General features: G+C 40.5%; 1 protein-coding gene across 13 annotated transcripts in view; it reads left to right on the forward strand.

Annotated features, from left to right (window-relative positions):
- The window catches only part of DIS3L2 (DIS3 like 3'-5' exoribonuclease 2), a 340,082-nt gene that overhangs the window by 173,523 nt on the left and 138,887 nt on the right, over positions 1-27,672 (forward strand). Inside the window, exons 10-11 of one of the 13 annotated variants that reach the window (XM_036253322.1) lie at positions 15,132-15,255; positions 15,682-15,713. The exons of 11 other annotated variants lie outside the window; for them this stretch is intronic. In XM_036253322.1, the coding sequence (XP_036109215.1) occupies positions 15,132-15,255; positions 15,682-15,698 (141 nt within the window). In that variant the 3' untranslated portion in view covers positions 15,699-15,713. Of the gene's footprint in view, positions 1-15,131; positions 15,256-15,681; positions 15,714-27,672 lie in introns of those variants that run through there. One more of the 13 variants, XM_036253323.1, reaches the window with a different exon arrangement.

Raw genomic sequence — 27,672 nt, forward strand, 5'->3', positions numbered from 1 at the left:
TCACCACTCATTCCTGAGCATTTTCATTACCCCCAAAAGAAATCCCATACCCATTAGCTATCACTCCCCATTCCCCTTACCCTCTAGCTTCTAGTAACAACTAAACTACTTTCAGTCTCTATGAATTTTCCCTATTCTGGATGTTTTATATAAATGGATTCATATAATAAGTAGCCTTTTGTATCTGGCTTCTGTTACTTGGTATAATGTTTTCGAGGTTCATCCATGTTTTAGCATGTATTACTACTTCATTCATTTTTATGGCTGAGTAGTATTTCATTGTATGGATATACCACATTTTATTTATCCACATTTTATTTATCCATTTATTGATAGACATTTGGATTGTTTTCACTTTTTTTTTTTTTTTTATCCTCACCCGAGGACATTTTTCCATTTTTTGTACAGACAGAGTGGGAGGGAGAGAGAGGAAGAGAGAGAGAGAGAGAGAAACATCGATGTGAAAGGGACACATCGAGTGGCTGCCCCCCGCACGACCAACCAGGGCCGGGGACAAACTGCAACCGAGGTACATGCCCTTAGCGGGAACCGAACCCGGGTCTCTCCGGACCGCAGGCGGGCCCTCTAACCGCTGAGCCAAACCGGCCAGGGTGGATTGTTTTCACTTTTTGATTGTTATGAATAAGCCACTGTGAATATTTGTGAGCAGATTTTTGTGTGGAGATATGTTTTCAATTTCTGGTATATATACCTAGGAGTAGAATTGCTGGGTCATGTAGTCCATCTAAATTTAACCTTTTGAGTAACTGTCAAACTATCTTTCAAAGTGGCTGGACTGTTTTTCATTTCTACCAGCAATGTGTGAAGGTTTCAATTGCTCCATATCCTCACCAATAGTTATCTCTATTTGTAGTTTTAGCCATCCTTAAGGGTATAGAGTAGTAGCTCATTGTGGTTTTAATTTGTATTTCCTTAATGATTAATGAATGATGCTGAACATGTTTTCCTGTGCTTATTGACCATTTTATATCTTCTTTGGAGAAATGTCTATTCAAACCCTTTGACCATTTTAAAGTTGGATTGTCGCCCGGCAGGTGTGGCTCAGTGGTTGAGCATTGATTGACCCATGCACCAGGAGGTCGGTGGTTTGATTCCCAGTCAGGGCACATGCTTAGGATGTGGGCCCAAACCCCAGTGGGGGGCATGCAGGAGGATGCCAATCGATGTTCCCTCTCATTAATGTTTCTATCTCTCTCTCCCTCTAAAAATCAATGAAGAAAAAAATAAATAAAAAGACTTAATAAAATTGGATTGTCTTTATATTATTGTTATGAGTAATTTATATATTCTGATACCAGTTCTTTTTCAGATATGTGATTTGCAAATATTTACTTTTATTTGTAGATTGTCTTTTCACTTTCTGGATGCTGTTCTTTGAAGCAAAAAGATTTCTAAATATGTCGAAGTCTAATTTACCTGTATTTTCTTTGGTTGCTTGTGCTTTTAGTGTCATACCTAAGAAACCATTAACTAATCCCAGATCACAAAAATTCAAACCTGTTTTTTTCCTTAAGAGTTATAGTTGTAGCTCTTTCATTTAATGTTTATGATCAATTTTTTAGTTAATTTTTATGATCAAACTGTAGGGGTCAAACTGTATTATTTTGCATGTAGATATACAGTTGTCACAGCACCATAAGAAAAGAAGGTTGTTCAAAAGATGATTCTTTACCCACTGAATTATCTTGGCACTCTTTTGAAAAGCAATTGACTATAAATGTATGTGTTTATTACTGGACTCTCAGTTCTATTCCAATGATCTATATGTTCGTCTTTATGTCAATACCACACTGTCTAGATTATTGTAACTTTGTATTAAGTTTTGTTTGCTTGTTTTTTGTTGTTGTTTTTTTTTTTGGTACCTGCCCCTAGCAGGAACTGAACCTGGGACTCTCTGGTTCACAGGCCGACGCTCCAACCACTGAGCCAAACCAGCCAGGGCTTGTTTTCTGTTTTTAAGAGAGTGAGAGGAAGGGAGAAACATTGCTTTGTTGTTCCACTTATTGATGCATTCATTGGTTTATTCTTGTATGTGTCCTGATAGGGGATCAAACTCAAAACCTTGGAGTATCAAGACAATAATCTAATCAACTGGGCTACCTGTCCAGGGCCTGTATTAAGTTTTGAAATAGGAAAGAGTGAGTCTTCCAACTTTGTATACCCCTACCCCACAACTATTTTGGATCACTTGCATTTCCATATTAATTTGAGGATCAGTTTGTCAATTTCTGCCAAAGGAAAAGAAAGGATTTTGATAGGGATTCTGTTGAATCTGTAGATCACTTTGGGGAGTATTGTCATTAAATTTTTAAACCCATGGAAATTAGATCTTTCATTTCTTTCAATGGTGTTTTATAGTTTTTAGTATATAAGGCTTATGCTTCTTTTGTAAAAATTTATTACTAAGTATCTTTTTCTTTTTGATGCTATTGCAAATGAAATTGCTGTCTTAATTTTAGTTTTATTTATTATTATTATTTTAATCCTCACTCAAGGATATTTTTCCATTTATCTTATTTTTATTTATTTATTTTTTATCCTCACACAAGGACATTTTTGCATTTATCGTCAGATAAAGCGGGAGGAAGAGAAACATCGATGTGAGAGACACATCAACTGGTTGCTACCCACATGACCCCAACCAGGGCCGGGGACAAACTGCAACCGAGGTACATGCCCTTAGCAGAACCAAACCCGGACTCTCTGGTCTGCGGGCCTGTGCTCTAACCACTGAGCAAAATCGGCCAGGGCTTAATTTTATATTGAGAGTGTTCATTGATAACATACGAAAATAAAATTGATGTTTGTATATAAATCTTGTATTGTGAAACCTTACAGAACTCATTTTATTTTTTTTTAGCTCTAATAGTTTTTGTGGACGCCTTAGGATTTTTTATATTTAGAAGACTGTCATCTGCAAATAGAGATAGTGTTACTCCTTCTTTCCAATCTGGATACCTATTTATTTTCATTTCTTACCCAGTTGCTCTGGTTAGAACCTCCAGTATAATGTTGAATAGGAGTAGCAGCAGTAGACCTCCTTGGATTGTTCTTGATCTGATGAGGTAACCATTCCATCTTACAACATTAATTATAATGTGAGCTGTGGGGGGTTTGTAGATGCCTTCTATCAAGGTGAAGGCAGTTACTTCTATTTCTAGTTTTTTTAGTGTTTTTCTTATGAATGTTGCTGGATTGTGTGAAGTGGTTTATCTGTATTTATGTAATTTTTGTTCTTTATTAATATATTTCATTGATTGACTTTTTTTCTCCTCATTTGAGGACATTTTTGCATTTATTTTCAGACAGAGAGGGAAGGAGAGAGTGGGGCAGAGAGAGAGAAACATTGATATGAGAGAGACACATCGAGTGGTTGCCACCCACACGACCCCAGCCGGGGACAAACTGCAACCAAGGTACGTGCCCTTAGTGGGAACCAAACCCGGACTCTCTGGTCCATGGGCCGACGCTCAAACCGCTGAGCCAAACCAGCCAGGGCCATTGAGTGACTTTAATATGTTGAACCAACCTTGCATTCCTGGGTTAAGTCGCACTTGATCATGATACATAATCCTTTTTATGTAGTTAGATTCGGCTTGCTAGTGTTCCGCTGAAGATTTTTGCATCTACGTTTCTAAGGGATCATAGTCTATAATTTTCTTTCAATATCTTTGTTTAGTTTTTGTTTGCGGATAATGCTGGCCCCATAGAATGAGTTTTAGAAGAGTTTTTGAAGAATTGGTGTTAATTCTTCTTTAAGTGTTGAGTAGAATTTACCATTGTCATTGTCATCTGGCCCTGTGCTTTTCTTTATGGGAAATTTTTTATTATTAATTCAGTTTCTTAACTTGTTATAGGTCTATTGAACTTTTCTGTTTCTTCTTAAATCAGTTTCAGTAGTTTATATCTTTCTATAAATTTGTCCTTTTTCTTGTTTATCTAAGTCATTGTTTTTCTTTCTTTGGTTTCAGTTACCCGTGGTCAGCTGTGGTCTGAAAATATTAAATGGAAAATTCCAGAAATAAATAATTCAAAAGTTTTAAATTGCACACCATTCTGATTAGTGTAATGAAATCTCACGCCATCCCACCTGGGACGTGAATCATCTTTTCATCCAGCATATCCATGCTGTATATGCTGCTTGCCCATTAGTCCCTTAGTAGCCATCTCAACTGCCATGGTATCACAGTGCTCATGTTCAAGTAATGTTTATTTTACTTAATGGCCCTAAATTGCAGGAGTAGCGATTTGGATGTGCCAAGTACACAATTTGGATGTACCAAATATAAAATTAAAGTGCTTCCTTTAAGTGAAAATGAAAGTCCTCAACTTAATAAGGAAACCAAAAAAATGTATACTGAGGTTGTTAAGATCTACAGTAAGAATGATTCTTCTAGTTGAGAAATTGTAAAGAAGGAAAAAGAAATTTGTGCTAGTTTGCAGAGGGTGGGGGGAGAGAGACAGGGAGGGAGGGAGATCCATATTCTCATAACTTTTATTATAGTATATTGTTGCAGTTGTTCTGTCTTATTATTAAAATTATTAATCTCATACGATGTCCAGTATATAAATTAAACTTTATCATGGGTGTGTGTGTGTGTGTGTGTGTATGTGTATGAAAAGACAGTATATATAGAGTTCGGTACTATCCATACTTTTAGGCCTCCACTGGGGGGTCTTAGAATGTATCCTCTGTGGATATGGGGCTATTATTGTGATTCGAGTCTTCTCTCTTTTTTCTTGGTCAGTCTAGCTAAAGGTTTTTCTACCTTGTTGATCTTTTTACATAACCAGCTTTTGGGTTTATTTTCTCTCCTGTTTTTCTATTCTCTCATTTATTTTTGCTTCGATTTTTATTATTTCCTTCCTTCTGCTTGCTTGTTTAGTTTGCTCTGCTTTTGCTAGTTTCTTAAGTTGGCAGATTATGTCACTGAGTTCAGATCTTTCTCCTTATCTATATAAGTAGTTAAAACTGTAAATTTATCTCCAAGTACTGCTTTAATTGCATCCCATAGGTTTTGGTAGGTTGTGTTTTTTGTTTCATTTTTTTCATTCATCTAAAAATACTTTATAATTTCCTTGTGATTTCTTTGACTCATTAATTATTTAGAAGTATGTTAATTTTCATATATTTGTGAATTTCCCACGTTTCCTTTTGTTATTAATTTCTAATTTTATTCCATTTTGGTTGGAGAATGTACTTTGTATTATTTCAGTCTTTTGAGATTTATTGAAACTTGTTTTATGGCCTGGAGAATGTACTGTGTGCACTTGAAAACAATATGTGTTCTGCTATTGTTAGATGGGATGTTCTATAGAAATATGTTAGATTGAGTTGGTTGATGGTATTTTTTAAAAATGTTTTTATTGATTTTTTTGGAGAGAGAGATAGAAACATCAATGTGAGACAGAAACATCAGTTGGCTGCCTCCTGCACGCCCTCCACTGGGGATTGAGCCTGCAACCCAGGCATTGCTCTGACTGGGAATTGAACTGGGACCTCTCAGTCCATGGGATAACACTGAGCCACACCCGCCAGGCAGTTGATGGTATTTTTCAAGTCTTCAGTTTTCTTGTTGATCTTCTAATTGTTTTCTCTGTGTTGAAAGTTGAGTATTGAAGTCTTGAACTATTATGCTTTTCTGGTGGTTGTTTTGTTTTTGTTTTTTGGTTAATCCTCATCCAAGGATATTCTTCCACTGATTTTTAGAGAGAGTAGAAGGGAGGGAGGAAGAGAAACATTGATGTGAAAAAGACACATTGATTGGTTGTCTCCCGCATGTGCCCCAACCAGGGCCAGGGATCAAACCTACAACCCAGGTATGTGCCCTTGACCAGAATCAAACCTGTTTTCCTTCAGTCTGAGGGCTGACGCTGTAACTGCTGAGCCAAACTAGCCAGGGCCATCTGTTATGTTTTAATTGTCTATCTCCTTTTGTTCAGCCAGTTTTTGCTTCATTTGGTGGCTGTTTTAGGTGCATATATGTTTATAGTTATGTCTTCTAGATGATTGACCCTATTATCATTTTTAATTGTCCTTCCTTGTGTTTAGTAACACTTTTTATCTTAAAATCTATTTTTCTATTTAGCTTCTTCAACTTTCTTTATTACTGTTTGCATAATATATATCATAAAGATATGTATATTTATTGCATTTAAAATAATGTAATATGCACAACTATTCGACACGGACATTAAGCTGGGGAAGGCAGGAGGTGGGTAGGAGCAAGAAGGAGGAGGTCAATGGGGAAAAAAGGGGGACAACTGTAATACTTTCAACAATAAAAAATAAATAAACACCAATAAATAAATAATATAATGTGGAAATTCTGAAAATCAGATCATCTCCCCAAGGTTTGTTGTTGTCGTCACTGTTTGATTTTGCTGCTGTTTGTGACTTTCCTGAACTAATTCTGTAGGGTCTGTATTTGTTCTGTGAGTTTCTGCTTGACTAGCTTAGTGATCAGCTAATGAACAGAGATTTTCTTAAATGTTTAGAACCAATAATCTCTCAGCCTTTGCTAAGGGCCTCTGTGCATGATTTGGGGCATACCGTCAATGCTCAGACATGAACTTTCCAACTCTGCCTTAGTCTTCACTTCCTGCCTGGTGTCAGTTTTAAGGTCAGCGATAGGTGAAAGCTTAAGGCCTTATTGTATCTGGTTTTTCTTGGGCATGTGCACAGCTCTATGGATGTGTGTGCTGTCTCCATCCCCAGGAACATGTCAGGCCTTTTTTTTTTTAAATCCTCACTCGAGGACATTTTTTCCATTTTTCGTTCGGATAGAGTGGGAGGGAGAGAAAGAGAGAGAGAAACATCGACATGAAAGGGACACATCGAGTGGTTGCCACCCGCACAACCCAACCAGGGCCGGGGACAAACTGCAACCGAGGTACGTGCCCTAAGCGGGAACTAAACCCGGCCTCTTGGGACCACAGGCCGATGCTCCAACTGCTGAACTAAACTGGCCAGGGCCATATCAGGCCTTTTCAAAGCTCTCTATGACTTATTAATCTCCAACTTTAACATTTAACTCTTTTTAAAAAATTTTTTCTTAATTGATTTTAGAAAGAGGGACAGAGAGATAGAAACTTCAATGAGAGAACATGGATTGGCTACCTCCTGCATGCCCCCCACTGGGGATCAGGCCCATAACCTGGGCATGTGCCCTGACTGGGAATTGAACCAACAACGTCTTGGTGCATGGGTCGACGCTCAACCACTGAGCCACACCAGTTGGGCACTTCTAACTTTTTTGGTGAGCTTTTTGTTTGCCCAACGGTTATCATCACCTCAGAAATCTGTAATGTGAAATAACTGCTGTGAAATAAGCCCTAGGTCTATAAGGCTATTTGCAATATGATTGGGGGTTTTCAGAGACCTGCCCGGTAAGTCAAATAACGTCAGTTCCTCTGGAATGCTGTTTTTGGTGAGCTTCTAAATATATTCTGCCCCCTCCACTGGCTGATAAGCCACTGGTTTTCACCCTATTAGAAAGCTATTTGTTTTCAAGGCGTTTACAGGGCTGGGGAGAGAGACATGGAAATAAGGTAATAAAAACCTTACAAAGCTCACTGTTGTTACTACAATCGAGCCATTTCTCTTAAATAAATTTACATCAGATTGTTACAAGCCTTTGGTAATTTTCAGAGTTGTGAAAAGGTTGATTTGGACAATTCTGCCATTGTTGTCAATGCTTATGTGGAGTAGTGGCTTTTCAGAGGTCCATACTCTGTCTGCCAGTCCCCCTGATATAACTCTCAAGTCTCTTCACTTTCTAATGTTTAGGTTGGAGATAAGAGAACTTCAGTTGAAAGTTTTGAAAAAGGAACAAGCCTCTGATTGAAGATAACAGAGAGAGGGAAAGGATGATATAATTTGAAAGTAAAAGCCATGAGAAGTAAATAATTGTATAGGCAGATTTTTCTTAAGATTAGGAAATGTTGGATAACTTGACTGTCCTATCAATGCAAGTGAAAAAATGAAATTATGAACTTAATTGATAGTCGGAAAAGAGGGAAATAAATTGTTTTGCTGCTGTGCAATATCCTTGTTCTGTGTTCAACCCTTCATCTTTCCCCAAACATTTCACTCTTTATCAGAGGTCTGTATCTTGCCCATGCCTTGCTCTGTACTTCCTTCATTTTGCAGGGGCGATCTGAACTTCAGATGCGTTTGCTATGTCACTCTGGAAGAGTTAGTCATGCCCCAGTCTCCTGTCCCTTGACTGTTTATTCATACCTGTATTACAACACTTGCCATACTGTAATCTAACTTACCTGAATGCCACTCTGTCCTCCTGGTGGACAGCAAAGTCCTCAGGAACAAAGACTAGGTCGTACTTGTCTTTCGATTTCTAAGAGCTAACTCAGTACTTGGTATATAATACATTTTATGGAGTATTTCTGCCTCATCTGTGGGGGATATGCTCCAAGACCCCCAGTGGACGCCTGAAACAATGGATATTACCAAACCTTATATATACTATGTTTTTCCTACTCATACATATATACATACCTATGATAAGCTCTAATTTATAAACTAGGAATAGTAAGAGATTGACAAATAGTAGTAATATTATAGCAATATACTGTAGTAAAGTTATAGGGATGTGGTTTCTCTCTGATAAGCAAGACGGCTTACTAAGTGACTAATGGGCAGCAGATACCATGTGTATGCACTGGATTGGACAAAAGGATGATTCTTCTTCAGGTGGGACAGAGCCGGATCGCATGAGATTTCATCATGCTACTCAGAAGAGTGTGCAATTTAAAGCTTATGAATTGTTTATTTCTGGAATTTTTTATTTAATATTTTTGGGCCGCAGGTGCTGGACCACAGGTGACTGGAACCATGGAAAGTGAAACTGTGCATAAGAGAGAACTTCTCTGTGTAAATAAATGTGTATAGGATAAAAGAAGGGAGAAAAAGGAAAAGGACAAGGTTATGTTTAGATGTTTGCAGAATATTTATTAATTTATTCCATATAATGTTTTTAAGCAAGTGCTGGGATTCATTCTTGTTTCTCTGATATTTCTAGGAAACAATATTGTTAAAATACAGTCCAGTGCCTTTAAAGTGGTTGCTGTGTAGTGTGAAAATTAGGTAGGAAAACATCTTAAAAGAATTAAAGTTATTCTAATGAAATGACGTACAACTTCTGTTTCTGACCAAGCTAGAGTATACCCATTTCTGCTGGGCCTTTCTTCTTACAGGTGAAATATGGGCACAACACAACAAACAAGCATGGTAGGATTCTCCCAGAAAAGAAGACAGGGCTGCCTAGGGGTCTCAGGACTTGAGGAACAACATGCCAGTTGTTTCCCTGAGTTTCTTTTATTCCTTCCATATATCCTAGACAGGGCACTGCTGAAGTCGCCAACTTGGAATGGCCAAAGGCACAGGAAACATCATCTCCAAGAGAAAGCTTTCTCCTCTGTCTAAAAGACCAGGGGAAGGGTGGTCTAACAACAGTAAAAACTTTTTTTTTTAATCCTCACCTGAAGATATTTTTCCTTTATCTTTAGATAGAATGGGAGGGAGGGGAAGAGGGGGAGAGAGAGAGAGAGAAAGAGAAAGATAGATGTGAGAGAGACACATTGATTGTCTGCCTCTCGCATGATCCCTACCAGAGCTGGGGGCAAACCATAACCGAGGTCCGTGGCCTTGACCGGAATCGAACTCAAGACTCATTGGTCGGCTGGCCTACGCTCTAACCACTGGACAAAACCACAACAGAAAAACTTTTTGGCAATACCCACCATACTCCAGCCAAATACCAATGGAAAAGATACACACACGTGCACTCACGCGCGCGCACACACAGACACTCGCTTACTCACTGTTGTTCAGTGGGGCCAAGCGAGATGTTAATATTCCACACACACCCATCCTACCCCATGAAATCAAGCAGCAATGCTCCAATTTCCCTACCTGGTGGTGTCTGTGGAGCCAGGCAGTGATTTAATCTTCCATCTTGTCTGCCACACTCCAGTTCTCCCTTTGGGAGGTGTCAGCAGGTCTGAGCAGGGAGCTAACCTTCCCTTCCCTAAACAACAGAGACAAATTAAGTCCACAGTGAAATATAAGTATAGTACATACCTGACAGAAAGGCTAAAAACTAAAAGGAAAAAGCAAAGTTGGTGAGAAGTTTCCAAGCAATAACAAATGCCTGCGGATGCAGAGAAAGCAAATCATTCATACACTGCTGGTGGGAATGTAAAATGGCACAGCCATTCTGGAAACACTTTGCAGTTTCCTAAAAAACTGAACACAACCACCATACAGCCGGGTTATTGCATTCCTGGGCATTTATCCCAGAGAAATGAACACTTATGGTTCGCACAAAAACTACACAGATTTTCATAGCAGGTTTATTCAAAGCAGCACCAAACTGGAAACAACCCAGATGGCCTTCCACGGGTGAGTGGTTAAACAAACTATGGTACATCCATGTCATAAATGATATTCAGCAGTAAAAAGGAATGAAGCAACTTGCATGAATCTTTAGGATATTATGCTGAGTGATAAAAGACCAATCTGAAAGGTTACTTCTGTATGATTCTATCTATATAACATTTTAAAGAGACATATTTTATTTATTTATTTTATTAATTTATTTTTGTTACAGATGTTTCTCCTTTTTTCCCCATTGACACTCTCCTCCCCAACCCCTCCAACCTCGTCCCCAGCTTTGTTGTCTGTGTCCATTGGTTATACATACATGCATATGGTTTATCCCACTCCTCACCCTTCTGAGGATTGTCAATCTGTACCCTACTCTATGACTTTGGGTCTATTTTGTTCATCAGTTTGTTTAGTTCATTATAGTCCAGAAATAAGTGAGATCATGTGATATTTGTTAAAGAGATGTGTTTTAGAAATGGAGAATAGATCTGTAGTGGCCAGGAATTGAGGGAGGCAGGGCAGGAAGGAGTTGGATATGGTTATTATTAAAAGACAACTAGAGCCCAGCTGGTGTGGCTCATTGGTTGAGCATTGACCCATGCACCAAGAGGTCGCAGGTTCGTTTCCCGGTCAGGGCACATGCCCAGGTTGTGGGCCTGATCCCCAGTGGGGGGCATGCAGGAGGCGGCCAGTCGATGTTTTCTCTCATCGATGTTTCTATCTCTCTCTCTCCCTTCCCCTCTCTCTAAAATCAATAAAGGAAAAAGGGAAAAGAAAAAAAAAAGACAACTAGAGGATCCTTGAGATGATGGTAGTTTTCAGTTTCCTTCCTGAGGTAGTACTTACTGAACCTACACGTGACAAAATTGTATAGATTTAATGAGTGCAAGTAAGAATGGGAAATTAAGATCAGTGCATTCTATCGACGGCAATATCCTAGTTTTGATGTTGTACTATATATAATTTTGTTAGATTTTACCACTGAAAATTGGGTAAAAGGTAGATAGCATCTCTCTATTATTATTATTATTTTTTTTTACCACTACATGTTAATTGACAGTTATCTCAAAATAAAAGGTTCAGATTTTTCAAAAAAGGAACCAGGTGAGAAAGTAGTAATTAATTTTGCATGAGGAAGCTTTAAAGCCAGGTAATCTTTGAACTTGGCCTTGAAGGATGAATAGGATTTTCATAGGCTTTTGCCTTATTATTATTATTTAAAAAGAAGAGAAAGCAGCTAACACTGTTATTGATATCCTCTGAAATGACCTCTCAGTAGGGGATGTGCCTGTATGGCCCTTGAACTGTGTCAGTAACCTTACACCAAGGTGAAATTCAGGAAAATCTGAGATTGTGAGTTAAAGGTCAAGAACAAAATGCTTGCCCTGGCCGGTTTGGCTCAGCGGTTAGAGCGTCAGCCTGCGGTCCACAGAGACCTGGGTTCGGTTCCCGCTAAGGGCATGTACCTTGGCTGCAGTTTGTCCCCGGCCCTGGTTGGGTCGTGTGGGTGGCGGCCACTCGATGTGTCCCTTTCACATCGATGTTTCTCTCTCTTCCTCTCTTTCCTTCCCGCTCTATCTGAGTAAAAAATGGAAAAATGTCCTCAGGTGAGGATTAAAAAAAAAAAATTAAAAAAAAAAAAAGAACAAAATGATTGAATGGGGAAGTGTGGGTAAAATTTAGATATTAGGGGCCTAGAATACCAAAAGGAGATGTCCAAGTGGCAGTAAGAAAAATAGGCTTGGCACTCAGGAAAGAAGTCTGGGCTGCAGATAGCTATCAGGTGCATACAAGTAGGAGTCAGAGCCACCGAAGGGAACAAATATACCTAGTGAGCATGCGGTCTGAAAAGGAGAGAGGACCATGATGGGCTCTGGAGAGCTCCAGTGTTTAAAGGGGAAACTTCTTAGGAAAAGTGGAGTTGGAGGGCGCAGAAGGAGGCTATTAGAAGAGGGAAAGAATAGGAAAAGCTAAAGTTCCAAGCAAGGGTGAGCTTCCCTGTGCTCTGCTGTAGTGAGGTCAGCGAGGACAGAAGCCACTCCTTTTAGCCATCAAGTCCTTTTCTTTGTCTTTTGGATTTTCACCAGTTGCTTTAGTGGAGTGATGGGAGCCAAAGCAGATTGGAGTCAGTTAAGAAGTGGAAAGGAGGTGGAAAAGCGGAGATACTAAGTATAAACATCTTTTTAAGGAGCTTTTTGGTGCAGAGGAGGTGAGAGAGAACCTGACAGAAGCAGGGTCTTGAGGATGTTTTTGAGAATGAAGAGTCTTTGAGCTTGCTGGCAGGCAGTGGGGAAGGAGCCAGGGCAGGACATACACATTTTTGGACTCCTCTTCGGAAATTGCCTTCAGAGCCTAAGGCATATTTTCAACAATGGCAAATCTTCATCTTTTGAGAGTGGCTTTGATTTTTGGAAACAGCCTAGTCAATTTAGAGCCAAGAGTGGTAAATCAGGTGGTGATCAAGCTGGATAATACAACTTCAAAAAAAAAAAAAAGTATAATTATAAAGTAGTAAAACTGATTTCTTGTGAAGCTCATGAATTGGCTTAGAAAGTAGTTCTTAAAGAATTCCAAAAACCTTTCGAGCAGTTGTGGCATTATGTGAAGAAGTGTCCTCAGAGGAGGACACCGACGTGCACAGAAGTTCTGTTATATGTGTCAAGAAATCAGTCTTGTTATTTTATATTCACTCTTAATGTGCAAATGTAAAGTTGCCCTATAATCTTTTTGCCTGAGAGGTGACTTAGTGGAATTACACCAAAGTTTGTATATGGGAGAATCAGGAGTTTCAAATTGTGATTGTTTAAACAGTTCTCCTGTGGTCTTACAGATGTAATTAGAATTCCTAGGATAGGAGTGTTCCCACAAGCATAATAATACTTTAAATGTGTGTTCAATTATCCTTTTCTATAGTCATATTTAATCTTTTTTTTTAAATAGAGTTACTTTGAACATATTAAATCACTAGCATAATTGCGACTGTCAGACCTGGGACAGTGCTGGACATACAGTAGGTCCTCACTGAGTGTCCCTCTCCTAGCTCCTCTGCCTTGGGGCTTGACATACACCAGAGGACACACCAAGAAAAAGAGCAGCTCTCTAGTAGTAGATCATCTCCAGCCCAGAATATCCAGATAAAGAAATTTAGCTTTGTTGTTAATGTGACAAATATACACATACCAAAGTGTGTCATTTATCAAATGCTACTTTTATGTCTTTTTATACAGATTATCTCATTTAATTATTTTATACTCATGTAATACCTTATTTGGTCATTAAAACGACCCTGTGCAATAACTTGCCCAGTGTGCAGATAGAGAAACTGTGGTCAGGCCAGTGCGGCCACTCGCCCAGGTCTCCTGCCGAGAAGGGCAGAGCTGGCGCTTGAGTTCAGGCCTGCAGTCAGGAAGCTCTTATTTGCCATCCGCCTGTGTCTCCACCATCTTAAGTCCACACCCTTAGTAAACATTTTAAAATAATCAATCCAAAATACCAAATCAATCAAAAACACTGCACACTTCTCCTCCCACATATTAAGGAAAAAGTTCGAGCCTTCTGCAAATCCCTACTGGCCAAAATATGGTATAGCACTGTACTTTGTGTAATTTGAATTATAAAAGCAGTTTTTTTTAAGTTGATTTGTTTTATAAATAGAAACTTAATATTGCTATTCTGTCATGCCCTCCCTCTGCCTCCTCACACCTCAGAGTCTCATCGCGCCCCCGGAGCGGGCAGTGTGGAAGCATCAGTCTAACCTCCTGCATGGTTTGTTAATGAGAAAGCATTGAGAGAACCAGTTAGCCCTTCTAGGAAACTTTCATAGCTGTTAAGCTGTTACATTCTTTAAGACTTCTTTGGTCCCAAATAACAGAAACCACTGCAGCTTGTCTAAGCAGAAAGAGGAATTTAAGGATCCTGTGCTGACACCCAGACCCAAGGCGGGGACCCAAGGACTGAAGAGAGGCAGGGAGACCCTGAAGGGCTTCTTTCTTCATCTCTGCCTCTCCTGCTCTTCACACCTGATCCCTTTTCCCCTTGGCTCAGACCAGCCTCTATGCTTCCTACTCCTCATTGGGATGGCTGCTACCCCACAGTTACACAGCCCCGCAGGAGCAAGGTTTCTCTCTCCCTTTTGTCTCCTCACATGCCTTCCTCCATATCTCCCTCCCTCTTTCAGTCCCAGTTCAAAATTCTAGGCCAAGCATCATTTTGTTCTGGTTTGGGTTCCATGCTGGTTTGGAAGAGGGAGTGTTAGGACAGATAACAGTCTACCACAGCTGTGTGCACTGGTTCTTTTTCTATTTCAGGAGTTTGAAAATTCTAAATGACCCTGATATCACAGGGCCGAAATGTAAGAAAGTAGATTTTAGAGACAAATTTGGCTTGAATCCTCACTCCCTCTGCCACTTACTAGGTATATATTCTTGGGTGAGTTACTTAGCTCCTCTGAGCCTTACTTTGTTTGCAAGTTAAAAGGGATGTACAGGTACTATCTTTCTTGTGAGATTGTGACATGGATAAAATGCAATAATGTGTATAGTGCTTAGCACAGGGTCTAGCATGTATTAAGCTTGATAAAACATTGCCCCTTATGTTGATGTTTAAGTCATATGTAGAGTAAACATTTCGAACTACCTTCTGTCCTCAAATTCTGTTTCCTCTTAGCCCCATTTTTTTTGGTTCTGTTTTCATCTACCCTTAGGTTCTAAACCTAGAAAATTCTCTTGCATCATGTTCCCAGCCCATGCCTAGAGGTCCCAGGACATCATCTGAAGTGAATTCTACTTTCACAGATGTGTTGGTGCTACTGGTAAAGGGACTACTAGGTAATAACCATTCATGACTCAGCCATAGCCCCAGTCTTTTTCCAGTGGTTGGAGTTGAAAGAACCTGATTAAAGATCCAATTCAGTAAATATTTATTATCTCTACTATTTGTAAGATCCTGAAATATATATTGTTAGAATTGAAAAATACATAATTGAGAGAAACAGTTCTTTCCTTCAAAGAAAATAAAATCTAGAAGAGATGATGAGTCTATAAGAATCACTAATTCAGGATGTTTAGCAGAACTGGTTTGTTAAGGGCATCTTAACATGTTAATGAAGGAGGCATCTTAAGTAAGAATGGAAGAATAGTTTGAAACCAGAGCGTGAAGGATACTGAATGCCAAGCTGAGGACTATTGTGTCAGGGTAGCTGGAAGCTAGTGAAGGTTTTTGAGGAAGGAGCATAATCTAACACTATGTTTCAGGAACTTCATCCTGGTAGCCAAATGCTAAAGGATCTGAAAGGAAGGAGAGAAGGAGAGGAAACTGGAGTCTAGTTGGTAAGAGCTGCTTCTGTAGGAAAAGAGGGTGGGATTATGAATTCAGGACCAGTCCAAGGTCTGGGTGATGAGGATTGGACTGAGATGGAGTATGCTGGGAGACTTGACCCTGGAAGGGCAGGAAGAGGTGCAGACCTCTGGGGTCACCGGAGTCACTCCTGAAGATGGGGTGGTAGTGAAGAAGTAGTTCTCTGTTTCACTGAATGTATTCTGCAGCCAAGGGCATGCTTATGGTAACTGGGGTGCTGCTATTAGAGCTGGACTTGTCCTGCCTGCCCCCCTTACAGGGAGATTTTTGTTGTTGTTTGTGTTTTTGAGAAAGGAAACCTAGATGAATTTCATTGCCTTATTTGGAAATTCTCCAGAGCAAACAGTAATTTTGAACACAGTTTCATCTCAAAATCTAAGTATTTATTATTGTTATTATTATTATTTTTAAATCTTTATTGTTGAATGTATTACAGATGTTCCTCATTTTTCCCCCATTGACCCCCCTCCTCCCCCCTCCTGCCCCCTCCTGCCTTTTCCCACACTATTGTCTGTGTCCATTGGTTATGAATATAAGTTCTTTGGTTTGTTTTTTCCCACCCCCCAACCCCTTTCCCTTTGAGGTTTGTCAGTCTAGCAATGAATTTGTACTTCTTAATCCCCTCACCTTTTTCACCCATTCCCTCAAACCCCTTCCCATCTGGCAACCAACAAAATGTTCTCTGTATCTATGAGAATGTTTCTGCTCTGCCTGTTCCTTTTGTTTGTAGATTCCATTGTCGATAGATATGTATTCATTGTCATTTTGTTTGTTCATATATTGTATCTTTTTCCTCAAAAAGACCCTTCATCATTTCATATAATAACGGTTTGGTGGTGATGAACTCCTTTAACTTTTTCTTGTCTGGGAAACTCTTTATATGGCCATCGATTCTAAATGACAGCTTTGCAGGATAGAGTAATCTTGGTTGTAGGTTCTTGCTTTTCATCACTCTGAATATTTCTTGCCACTCCCTTCTGGCCTGCAAAGTTTCTTTTGAGAAATCAGCTGACAGCCTTATGGGAACTCCCTTGTAAGAGCTGCTTCTGTAGGAAAAGAGGGTGGGATTATGAATTCAGGACCAGTCCAAGGTCTGGGTGATGAGGATTGGACTGAGATGGAGTATGCTGGGAGACTTGTAGGTAACTAGCTGCCTTACTCTTGCTGCTTTTAAGATTCTCTCTTTGTCTTGAACCTTTTGCATTTTGATGATGATGTGTCTTGGTGTGGGCCTCTTGGGGTTCATCTTGTTTGGGACTCTCTGTGCTTCCTGGGCTTGTATGTCTCTTTCCTTCACCAAGTTAGGAAAGTTTTCTGCCATTATTGTTTCAAACAGGTTTTCGATTTCTTGTTCTCGCTCTTCTCCTTCTGGCACCCCCAAGATGCGAATGTTGGCACGCTTGAAGTTGTCCCAGAGGCTCCTTACACTATCCTCATTTTTTTAAATTCTTTTTTCTTTTTGCTGTTCAATTGGGTGTTTTTTGCTTCCTTATATTCCAAATCAATGGTTTGCTTCTTGGATTTACGTACTCTACTATTGAATCTGTGTAAATTATTCTTTATTTCAGTAAATTATTCTTTATTTCAGTTATTTCTGACTGTGCATCCATCATTTCTGACTGGTCCTTTTTTATGCTCTTGAGGCCCTCACTAAGTTCACTGAGGCCCTCACTAAGTTCATTGAGCATCCTTATAAGCAGTATTTTGAACTCAGCATCTGTTAGGTTGCTTATCTCCATTTTGCTTAGTTCTTTTCCTGGGGTTTTGTTCTGTTCTTTCATTTGGGACCTGTTTCTTTGTCTCCTCGTTTTGGCTGCCTCCCTGTGTTTGTTTCTGTGTATTATTTAACAAAAGGTATGGGGCTATCTGAGACCAGATGCTGCTTGTTTGAAAGAATTTAGGGCCCTGGCTGGTTTGGCTCAGCGGTTAGAGCGTCGGCCTGCGGTCTGGAGAGACCCGGGTTCGGTTCCCGCTAAGGGCACGTACCTCGGTTGCAGTTTGTCCCCGGCCCTGGTTGGTCGTGCGGGTGGCAGCCACTCGATGTGTCCCTTCACATCGATGTTTCTCTCCTCTCTCTCAGTTCCTCTCTCTCCCTCCCACTCTACTTGAACAAAAAATGGAAAAATGTCCTCGGGTGAGGATAAAAAAAAAAAAAAAAGAAAAAGAAAGAATTTAGGAAAACCTGAAGCAGGATCCGAGACAGGCCAATCCTATGGTTAAGCAAGTGGCAACAGCTTGGCTGGGCCTGGAAGTTGGGTGGGGCGGGGCCTCAGGGACTCACCAGGGCGGGGCTACCAGTGTGAGCCAGGTTGCTGGAGTCCCAGATGTGGGGGCTGTCTGCCGCCCCAGGGAAGGGCTCACCAAAGGAACAAAGGCCTCTGACAGCACGCCTGTCCCGGAGAAAGCCCCCTCTGCAGCCCTCCCTCCAATGCCAAACAGCTCAGTTCTTCCCTGTATGTCTCTGGTGCCCCTCGAGCTGCCTCCCCTCCGAGCTTAGAAGGAGAGAGTCGGATAAGTCCGTGCGCGGGCCCTTTAAGGAGCTGCCTGGGGCTCCAGCCACCTCAGCCTGGTTTTTCCAGCCAGAAGTTATGAGGGCTTCTTTTCCTGGCACTGGAACCCTGAGCAAGGTGTCTGGTGTGGGACGGGGTCCCCTCAGTCCTCAGGGAGGACCCTCCCAGCCAAGGTGTCCTCCTGATTTTTAATCCTCCACACATGGGTGTTGGACCAGCCTGTCTTCCTCCGTCCCTCCTACCAGTCTTGATGTAGCTGCTGCTTTAATTCCGTAGTCGTAGGACTTCCATTCAGCTTGATTTCAGGCGGTTTTGAATGATGGTTGTTCTGTAGTTTAGTTGTAACTTTGATCCTAAGTATTTATTATTAAAATCAGCCAGGAAGTCATTACCAGCATGTTGGTATTTTTTCGAAACTATAGAATCAGCTTTGTAAACAATGAAACAGAACTTTGGCCTGAAAATGAATATTTAAAAGATATGCAAGACTAGACTCGGCTTTCCCCATTAAATAGAAGAAAGAATTCACTTTTTTTTTTTTTTTTCCTGTTAAAAGCTACAGAGTTTTACTCATATTAGCCAAAGTAGTAATAATGAGTCCCTGGCCATCCTGAAATACAGCTGACATTTATTTAGGCATTTTTTGTTTGATATATTCAAACAAAATATTCAAGTTGTTATTTTGAGCAGTAATTTTAATTAAAATGCTAAAATGCGTGTATGTATCTCTTAAACAAATCTCTCACCTCACCAAACTGGGATTCTAATAAATGTTCTCAGTATTTTACAGAACTGTGCAAGGTCTGTTAAGGTCTATTCATGGTGCTTTAATCATCCTTTTAATAAGAAACAATCATTTGGGAATACATTTTCCAGGCAGTTCCTCTGCCTCCCAGGGAGAATATTTTGAGGCCTCCCAGTGACCACAGGATTAAAAGCCTTGACAGGGAAGCCCTAGAATTCTTGAAGAGCTGGGCTTTTGAAAGATTCATTGTTGTGGAAGCTCCCTTTGAAAGAGACCACTTTATCTTTCTCCCAAACATCTATAGGACAAACATAGCACTTTCTGAAAAGAAATTCTGGGTAATGTAGAACAAACGTATGTAGGTAATCCAGTGTGGGTAGTGTGTAATTTGAAGAATGATAGTTCCATTTTTATGGTTGCCATAACAATCATACAGTTGTGCAAAATATGTGTATAGCTTTTATAGAAGGGAGCTGGCACCATTGTAATGACTCTTCTCATATCAGAACAACTGTTTTCAGATCTGAAAAATAGAGGTGGCTTAACCCTTCCCCAGTTAGCTCAGCATGTTCCCTGAGAAGGCTCTTTGGAGCTCCAGGGCTGTTGAAATGTATTCACCACTTACATTTGCATTTTAGCCTGATAAATGGATTGAGAATTAAGGATGATGATCCTTTCAACAGCAGGTTCTGAATTCCTAGCTTGGGAATTCAAAGGATGAGAAAAAAAATACTGTTCCTCAAATAGAAATCTAGGAGCTATGTCTAGACATAGTTAATTCCTTGACTTTGTGACTATTCTTAATTCTGCCCACTAGAATTTAAATCTGTTAAAAACTGGCCTTTACCCCACTGTGTTTAAGTCTGATAAAGTCATAATAAAATTTGGTTATAATTTCTGTTTTATTTGTACATATTAACTATGTCGCTTCTGGAAATTGTATAGCAAATTCAAAAGTGTAGTATATTTAAGTGAAAATATTTTTATGCATATTCTTTTTTAAGCTACTTTTCCCTATTTTTGTATATTCTTTCCAAAAGAATACACAAAAGTTGACTTTCTCTGACAAACGAAGGAATATCCATTTTGAATAAATTTGATATCAGAACTCTATGTGTGAATTTTCAGGTTGAAAATAAAAAGTTGTCGGATTTGAATTTGGTACCTAAAAATGAAGTCATTGTCAGCTTAGTCAGAGTAGCTTTCTCTGGAAGACTTTTTGGTAGTTATTATTATTATTATTTTTTTTTTTATCCTCACCTGAGGACATTTTTCCATTTTTTGTTCAGGTAGAGTGGGAGGGAGAGAGAGGAACAGAGAGAGCGAGAGAAACATCGATGTGAAAGGAACACATCGAGTGACTGCCACCCGCACAACCAACCAGGGCCGGGGACAAACTGCAACCGAGGTACACGCCCTTAGCGGGAACCGAACCCGGGTCTCTCAGGACCGCAGGCCGACGCTCTAACCGCTGAGCAAAACCGGCCAGGGCGGTAGTTATTATTTTTGCCAAAATGTTTCTGGGATGTTTAAATCTTAAGATAAAGTATGGAACAGAGGATAACTAGAAAATAGGTCAACATCCATTGAAATAAAACTTCTCAGTCTAGAGCATAATTGCCAATGATATATCAGATAAGGGGTTAATTTTAATTTCCAATATATATAGAGTGCTCATAAAACTCAACAAAAGGAAGACAAAGAACCCAATTAAAAAATGGGCAGAGGAACTAAATAGACACCTCTCCAAACAGGACATACAAATGGCCAAGAGACATATGAAGAAATGCTCAACATCACTAATCATCAGAGAGATGCAAATTAAAACAATGAGATATCACCTCATACCTGTCAGAATGGCCGCCATCAACAAATCATCAAACAACAAGTGTTGGCGAGAGTGTGGAGAAAAGGGGACTCTAGTACACTGCTGGTAGGAATGCAGACTGGTGCAGCCACTATGGAAAACAATACGGTGTTACTTAAGAAAATTAAAAATTGAACTTCCATTTGACCCAGTGATCCCACTTCTAGGAATACACCCTAAGAAGCCTGAAACACCAATCAGAAAGAATATATGTACCCCCATGTTTGTAGCAGCACTATTTACAATAGCTAAGATCTGGAAACAGCCCAAGTGTCCACCAGTAGACGAATGGATTAAAAAGCAATGGTACATATACACAGTGGAGTACTACGCAGCTATAAGAAAGAAAGATCTCTTATCCTTTGAGACTACATGGAGGGACCTGGAAAGTATCATCCTAAGTGAAACAAGCCAAACAGAGAAAGACAAGTATCATATGATCTCACTTATTTGTGGAATATAATGAACATAACAGTCTGAGGAATGGGGTAGTCTCAGAGACGTGGAAATGAGGTACAGACTGACAATCCCCAGAAGAGAGGGTGGTGGGGGAGAGATGAACCACAGAACTTATATGCATGTATGCATGGACAATGGACATGGACAACAAATCTGGAGACAGTGCAGGGAGGAAGGGGGAGGGGAGAATCAGTGGGGGGGAAAAAGGAGAAACATCTGTAACAAAAATTAATTAAAAAAAAAACTTCTCAGTCTAATTCACATCTTTTAACACCCACTCCTTTGAATTCCTTTCCCATTCAGTCAAACCTCTATAGCTGTATGACCTTAGGCATGTTACTTAATCTCTTTGAGCCTCTTTCCCCATCCACAAAATGAGAGTAAAAAATAATACCCACCACTATTATAATACTATTTTCTCAAGAGGTGATTTGTAGGAGGTAGAAAAAAAAAAAGTTTTAATGAGAGCAAGGGCCCTGGCCAGTTTGGCTCAGCGGTTAGAGCGTCGGCCCGTGGACCAGAGGGACCCGGGTTTGGTTTCTGCTAAGGGAACGTACCTAAGTTGCAGTTTGTCCCCAGCCCTGGTTGGGGTTGTGTGGGTGGCAACCACTCGATGTGTCTCTCTCACATCGATGTTTCTCCCTCTCTCTCTCCCACTCTATCTGAAGAGAAATGCAAAAAAAAAAAAAAAAAAAAATGTCCTCGGGTGAGGATTAAAAAAATAAATGAGAGCAAGTTTTCCATATATTAAAGATCTCTAATATGTTTGTATTCTGTGAAGATATTGTACACCGTATAGCACTTTTCGTGCTTAAACTCTTAACACTGTAGATATGTAGGCACTTAGAAATGTGATCCCTCTGTGGGAGCATTTCCTGGAAGCTTACTGCTACCTCATTTTGTCCAATTTTAAAACTTAATTTATATCAATCAGTATTCTCATAGCCTGTTTTAAAGGAACCCCAATCTGATATTTTAAATCTGGGTTGTAGGAAAACCCTACTACCAGAGGTAAAAGAAGAAAAAGAGGTGTTCAGTGAGAGCTTAGAAAAGATAGGAAGACTTTGTGGCTGTAGTGGGACGCGGCTGCTCTTGCTCCCCTGCGCAAGCCCAGGTTAAAAGAGAAAGTAAAAGCTGTGCCCAGTCGTTCCCTGCCTTCAGGTAAACTAACTTAGTGGATTCTGGACCTTGGCACCAGCTCTTCTTTTTGCCCAAGTCTTTCTTCCACCAGATAGCCACAGATCACTTCATCATCTCCTTCAAGTTATCCTCAAGTGTCATCGGCCTGCCCTTCCGGTCCTATTTATAATTGTAATCAGTGCTTCAAACCCTTCTTGCTGTGTTCTGCTCCCCCTCCCCCCAGTACTTAAGTACAATACTGTTCATTTTCTATCTTCTTTCCCACTCCCACTAGAATGTAAGTGGATAGGAATCTTTGTTCTCAAATGTGTCCCAAACACCTAGAACAAGCAGTAGACGCCCAGTGAATATTGAAGGAAGGAATTCTGGCCGCCTTTCTTTTGACCTCTGATACCTTCTTTTTTTTTATCCTCACCCGAGGATATTTTTCCATTTTTTGTTCAGATAGAGTGGGAGGGAGAGAGGGGAAGGGAGAGAGAGAGAAACATCGACGTGAAGGGACACATCGAGTGGCTGCCACCCACACGACCAACCAGGGCCGGGGACAAACTGCAACCGAAGTACATGCCCTTAGCAGGAACCGAACCCGGGTCTCTCCGGACCGCAGGCCGATGCTCCAACCGCTGAGCCAAACCGGCCAGGGCTCTGATACCTTCTTCACACTGATACTTCACTGGTCCTTAAAACTTTGATTTTATCTGGACCCAAAATAAGTGAACATTTATGAAAAGAACTACAATTACGCATAGTTATAAACCATTCAGAACAAGAAAGGGATGGGTCTGTTTCTGGGGGGAAGTCATGTTTGAAGGACTGCATGGTGAAAGAGGGAGCCAGCTAATTCTTCATGGCTGCAGAGAGCTGAATTATGAAGTTTCTCAGAATCAGATTTTTTTTTTTATCCTCACCCGAGGACATTTTTTCATTTTTTGTTCAGATAGTAAGGAGGGAGAGAGAGGAAGAGAGAGAGAGAGAGAAACGTTGATGTGAAAGGGACACATCGAGTGGCTGCCACCCGCACGACCCAACCAGGGCCGGGGACAAACTGCAACCGAGGTACATGCTCTTAGCGGGAACTGAACCCAGGTCTCTCTAGACCGCAGGCCCATGCTCTAACCTCTGAGCCAAACCGGTCAGGGCTCAGAATCAGATTTTAATTCAGAAGATGAAGGTACTTTCTAGTAGTTAGAGCTCTCTAAAATTAAATGGCCTGCCTAACGAGGCCATGAATTCCACCACCCCATCCCAGGTATTCAAGAGGAGAGTTGATCTGCTTGATTTTGGTTTGCAGCATTTTGAGGATAAGATTTGGACTATGGTGACCTTTAAGGAACTTCCAGCTCTGATGATTCTAGGATTCTGTTCCCTGAACTGATATGGAGTAATTCCCAGGATTTATTGTTAAGTGAAAAAGCAAGTTGCAAAAGAGAATTTATAGTATTCAACTGTTTGTGTAGGAAAGAAGAGAAAATAAGAAATCGTGTATATCAGAAAAAAGCAAAAGAAAGGATAAACCAGAAAATAATAAAAGTAGTTATCCATAGGGGATAGGTAGGATCAAAGTAGAAGGATAGAGATGAAAATAAGACTCACTCTAACTTTGAACCATTTAAATGTTTTAAATATCCAACAGTAAAATTAAATCAAACCTAAAAGGGGATAAAAGCATAATCTTTCAGACTGACATAAAACAGAAACAAATGATTCTAATGTTTAGCAAGTGTGTAGCATCACCACATACAGAAAAAGGAATTAATTCACGTAACTTTTGGGTACTGTACATTTGACCATTTTGACTGTATACCCTTAGTGACTATATTCTAAAGATAAAACTCCAAGGAATTCTTATACTCAATAGGTTCTTTGTTGCTAGTGGTATTGGGATTAAAATTCTGAAACTATTTTGAATATGAGACTATTGGTAGCTGAGGTTCTTACTGGGAAAATAAAGATATAAATATGGAATTAGAGAAGATAAGGAAGAACTCTGTAGTATTAGATTTCAGTTGGAGGTGTCAGTATGAACTCATGAGTTTTAAGGAGTAGCTTAGGTTGAACCATATGAAATTGCCAGTTTTCAGGCCATAAGTAGTCAAATCTTAGCAATTTCATATGCTTTAACCCAGTATTTTCTAATTCTGCTCATTGAATGATATTGTGGTTCTGTAGAAGAATGTCCTTATTCTTAGAAAATGCATGGTAAAGTATGGTAGGGTAAAGTATCATGATCTCTGCAACATAATTTAAAATAGTTCAGATGTGAAAAAAAAAAAAAAAAGAAAGCAAGCTGTATAAAGGGAGGGACACAGGGAAGAGAAAAAGATAAAGCAAATATGGCAAAGTGTTGACATTTGATGAATCTTGATGAGAAGTATGTGGATGTTCATTTTGCTATTCTTTCAACTTTCCTGAAAGTTGGACACTTTTCAAAATGAAAATTGAGGGAAGGAAAGTGAATTTCAGCATAGTCTCTGAATTTAAACCATGACTCTCCTGGACTGTGCCATAGCCTTGGGCTCCCACAGTACTAGGCCAGCCTTGTCCTGTGGCCTCTGCTCTAGAGGGTCATATTTTGAAGTATGAAGAGAGGTTCAGTGGTGAATGAGGAAATGAATGTAACAGGAGAGGTTATTTCAGTCAGTTCTGATTCAGTCTTACCGTTGTCCTTCAGAAAGTAACCACTTGGTCTAAAATTTTGGTAGCACTTGAGGTAGACCTTCCACGAACCCCAGATGCAAACCCTTGGTCAGGTGAAAGAGCATGCCCTGAGCATTGTATCATTTCTTTCTGCTCACTCCATGCCTCATATGTGTCAGGACATCATTTGAGGGAAAGAGGGGACAGATGGACCAAGGTCTCTTTCTACTTTCAATAGAGTAAGTCTTTTTATGTTCTGAAAATCTGTGATTTGTTAGCATCTGTTGTGGCAATAGAGCTCAGTGAAAGAGTGTGACCATGTCCACGGCTGCCATCAGAAAAAATAGGAGGTCCAGCCCCACCACACCAAGGGGGCAGACCTAGGTTTGAATGATGATCCCAACTCCCTCTGCCTGCAAGAGGAGAGGTCAGCCCAGCCCCGAGGAGAGTCAGGGTGAAATGGAAGTGCGGGTGAATTCAACATCTGACTTGACTGGACCGTCCTAGCACTCACCTGGCAAGGCTCACCCCATGGCAGTCCTTAGGGATATGTAGTTACTATGGATGAAGTCCTCCAGCTGTTTTTTCTGCGGCAGTTTGCATAAAAATTTCTGGTTTCTTTATAAACTCCAATACCATCTAGTCTAAAAAAGCGTTTGAGTAAAAAAATTATTTTTTATTTTCTTAAGGTTATTTCATACATTTTTCCATTTCTTTTCACCCATTCACCAACACTGACCCAGATCCTCTCAGCAAAATTGCTTGCTAGCAAGGAGATAAACCCAGAGTCATGGACCGAGGAGGGCCTCTATAAATTTTGTTAGTCTACAAATGGTCCCTGAACCGCAGTGTGTAAAACACTGTTTTATGAGAAAAGAAGATGGGATAAAGACAGAAAAGGACACCCTTGGAAACAATAACACTGTGGTGTGACCACAGGTTTGGATGCCAAAAGGTCATGAGTTCTAATCCTAAATGTATTTCCCAAGACATAGTGGCAAAATTGAATGGAAAAATGCTAAAGAGAGCCCTTTCGTCATTTTTTTCATTCACTTATCCATGAACTATTCATTACGTGTGTGCCTTCAGTATGCTGGAAGAGGTACAGAGACAGGCCAGTATCACAGCCAGACCTTGAAGAGTTTCTAGCCTTGTCACTGCAAGAAGACATATCCATAAGTAACCACCAGCATGCTGGGGCTTGCCAGTGCTGTCAGAGAGAGACAGGTCGCAGGTGTGGGCAGGGCAGGCGGGAGAGGCGGCTTCCACTCTGGAGCCATGAAGCTTCCCTGGAAAAAAGAGGGCGTTGCAGCCAAGCCTTTAAAAGCTATGTAGATTTTAGACATTGGAGCTTGGTGGGGAACTGTCCCAGTGTTAGGGACAGCACAAACAATGTCTCAGAGACTAGAGGGCATAGAGAAAAGTTTGGCACATAAGGTACATGTTGGAAGTGTGCAGTCTGGAAAAATATAATTTGGGACCCTATCTCAAAGGATTTGAATTCTAAGTTGAATTTCAATTTTACTCAGTAAGGAATTGATGATAGTTTTTGACCAGATGCATGCTTTAAGATGATGAATCTGGCAGCACCGTGACCTTGGGGAGAGCAATTTCTGTGACGTGGTACAGGCCATGGCCAAAATCCAGTGAGGTGAATAGTGACAACGGGGTGAGTAAAAATTGCTGTAGAGACTAGACAGCTGTTCCAGCCGCAAGGAGGTGGATGGAGATGTTGGTACTTGAGGAGGAAGAGGATACAAGGTCAAAGGAAGAGTGTGTGAGTGACAGAGGAACCAAAGTTCTTTCTATGCTTTTGTGATTTCTTGGGATTCTTGCTAGGTCTTAAGGGATTATAGAAGGCTTTTAGTTATTTTTCATGTGTTCTTTACCCAACCCAATGGCTTTATGTAAAACAATCTTAGAAGTTTTCTGTCACTTTAAAAAGTTCTACTAAGCCCTTCAGTCACGTGCCTTCAGAAATTACAGTTACATAACATTGCTCTGAATTGGAATTCTGCAGCCTCATGACCTGGAGTCTCATCCTTTCCCTCCCCCACCTTATTTTCTGTGGGTCGGGGTAAGTTTCTTTCTAACCATTGTTGCAGAACTCCTTAAATATTTTGTCTCACAGGTTCTAAAATCTGGCAGGCCAGGCTGCTCCCTGCAGGTTGTGAGACCAAAGCCTTCCAGAAAAGGAGCCAGTAAAATCCGAAGCATGTTAACAGAGTGTAACAGCTGCATGGTGCACTGCCCCGTGGGGCCGGGCTCCCAAGTGCTGAGGCCAGCAGCTCCAGCCGCTGCGGCCCACAACCAGAAGGAGCCCTCATGCACCAACCACATCGTGGCTGGTTCATAATTGTGGCGATGACAACAGATTAAATCACTGGCTCTCAGCACTGAGGACTGGGGTTTGTCAGGGTCACTCACTATTCCCTTGCTTCTCCCAATTTTCCATAGTGAGAGAACAAGTTGGAGTCCACTGCTACAGTACAAATACGTGTTAGGAGTCTGCAAGGTTTGCTCTGTCTAG

The sequence above is a fragment of the Molossus molossus genome, unplaced genomic scaffold (assembly GCF_014108415.1).
Source record: "Molossus molossus isolate mMolMol1 unplaced genomic scaffold, mMolMol1.p scaffold_m16_p_11, whole genome shotgun sequence".
NCBI lineage: Eukaryota > Metazoa > Chordata > Mammalia > Chiroptera > Molossidae > Molossus > Molossus molossus.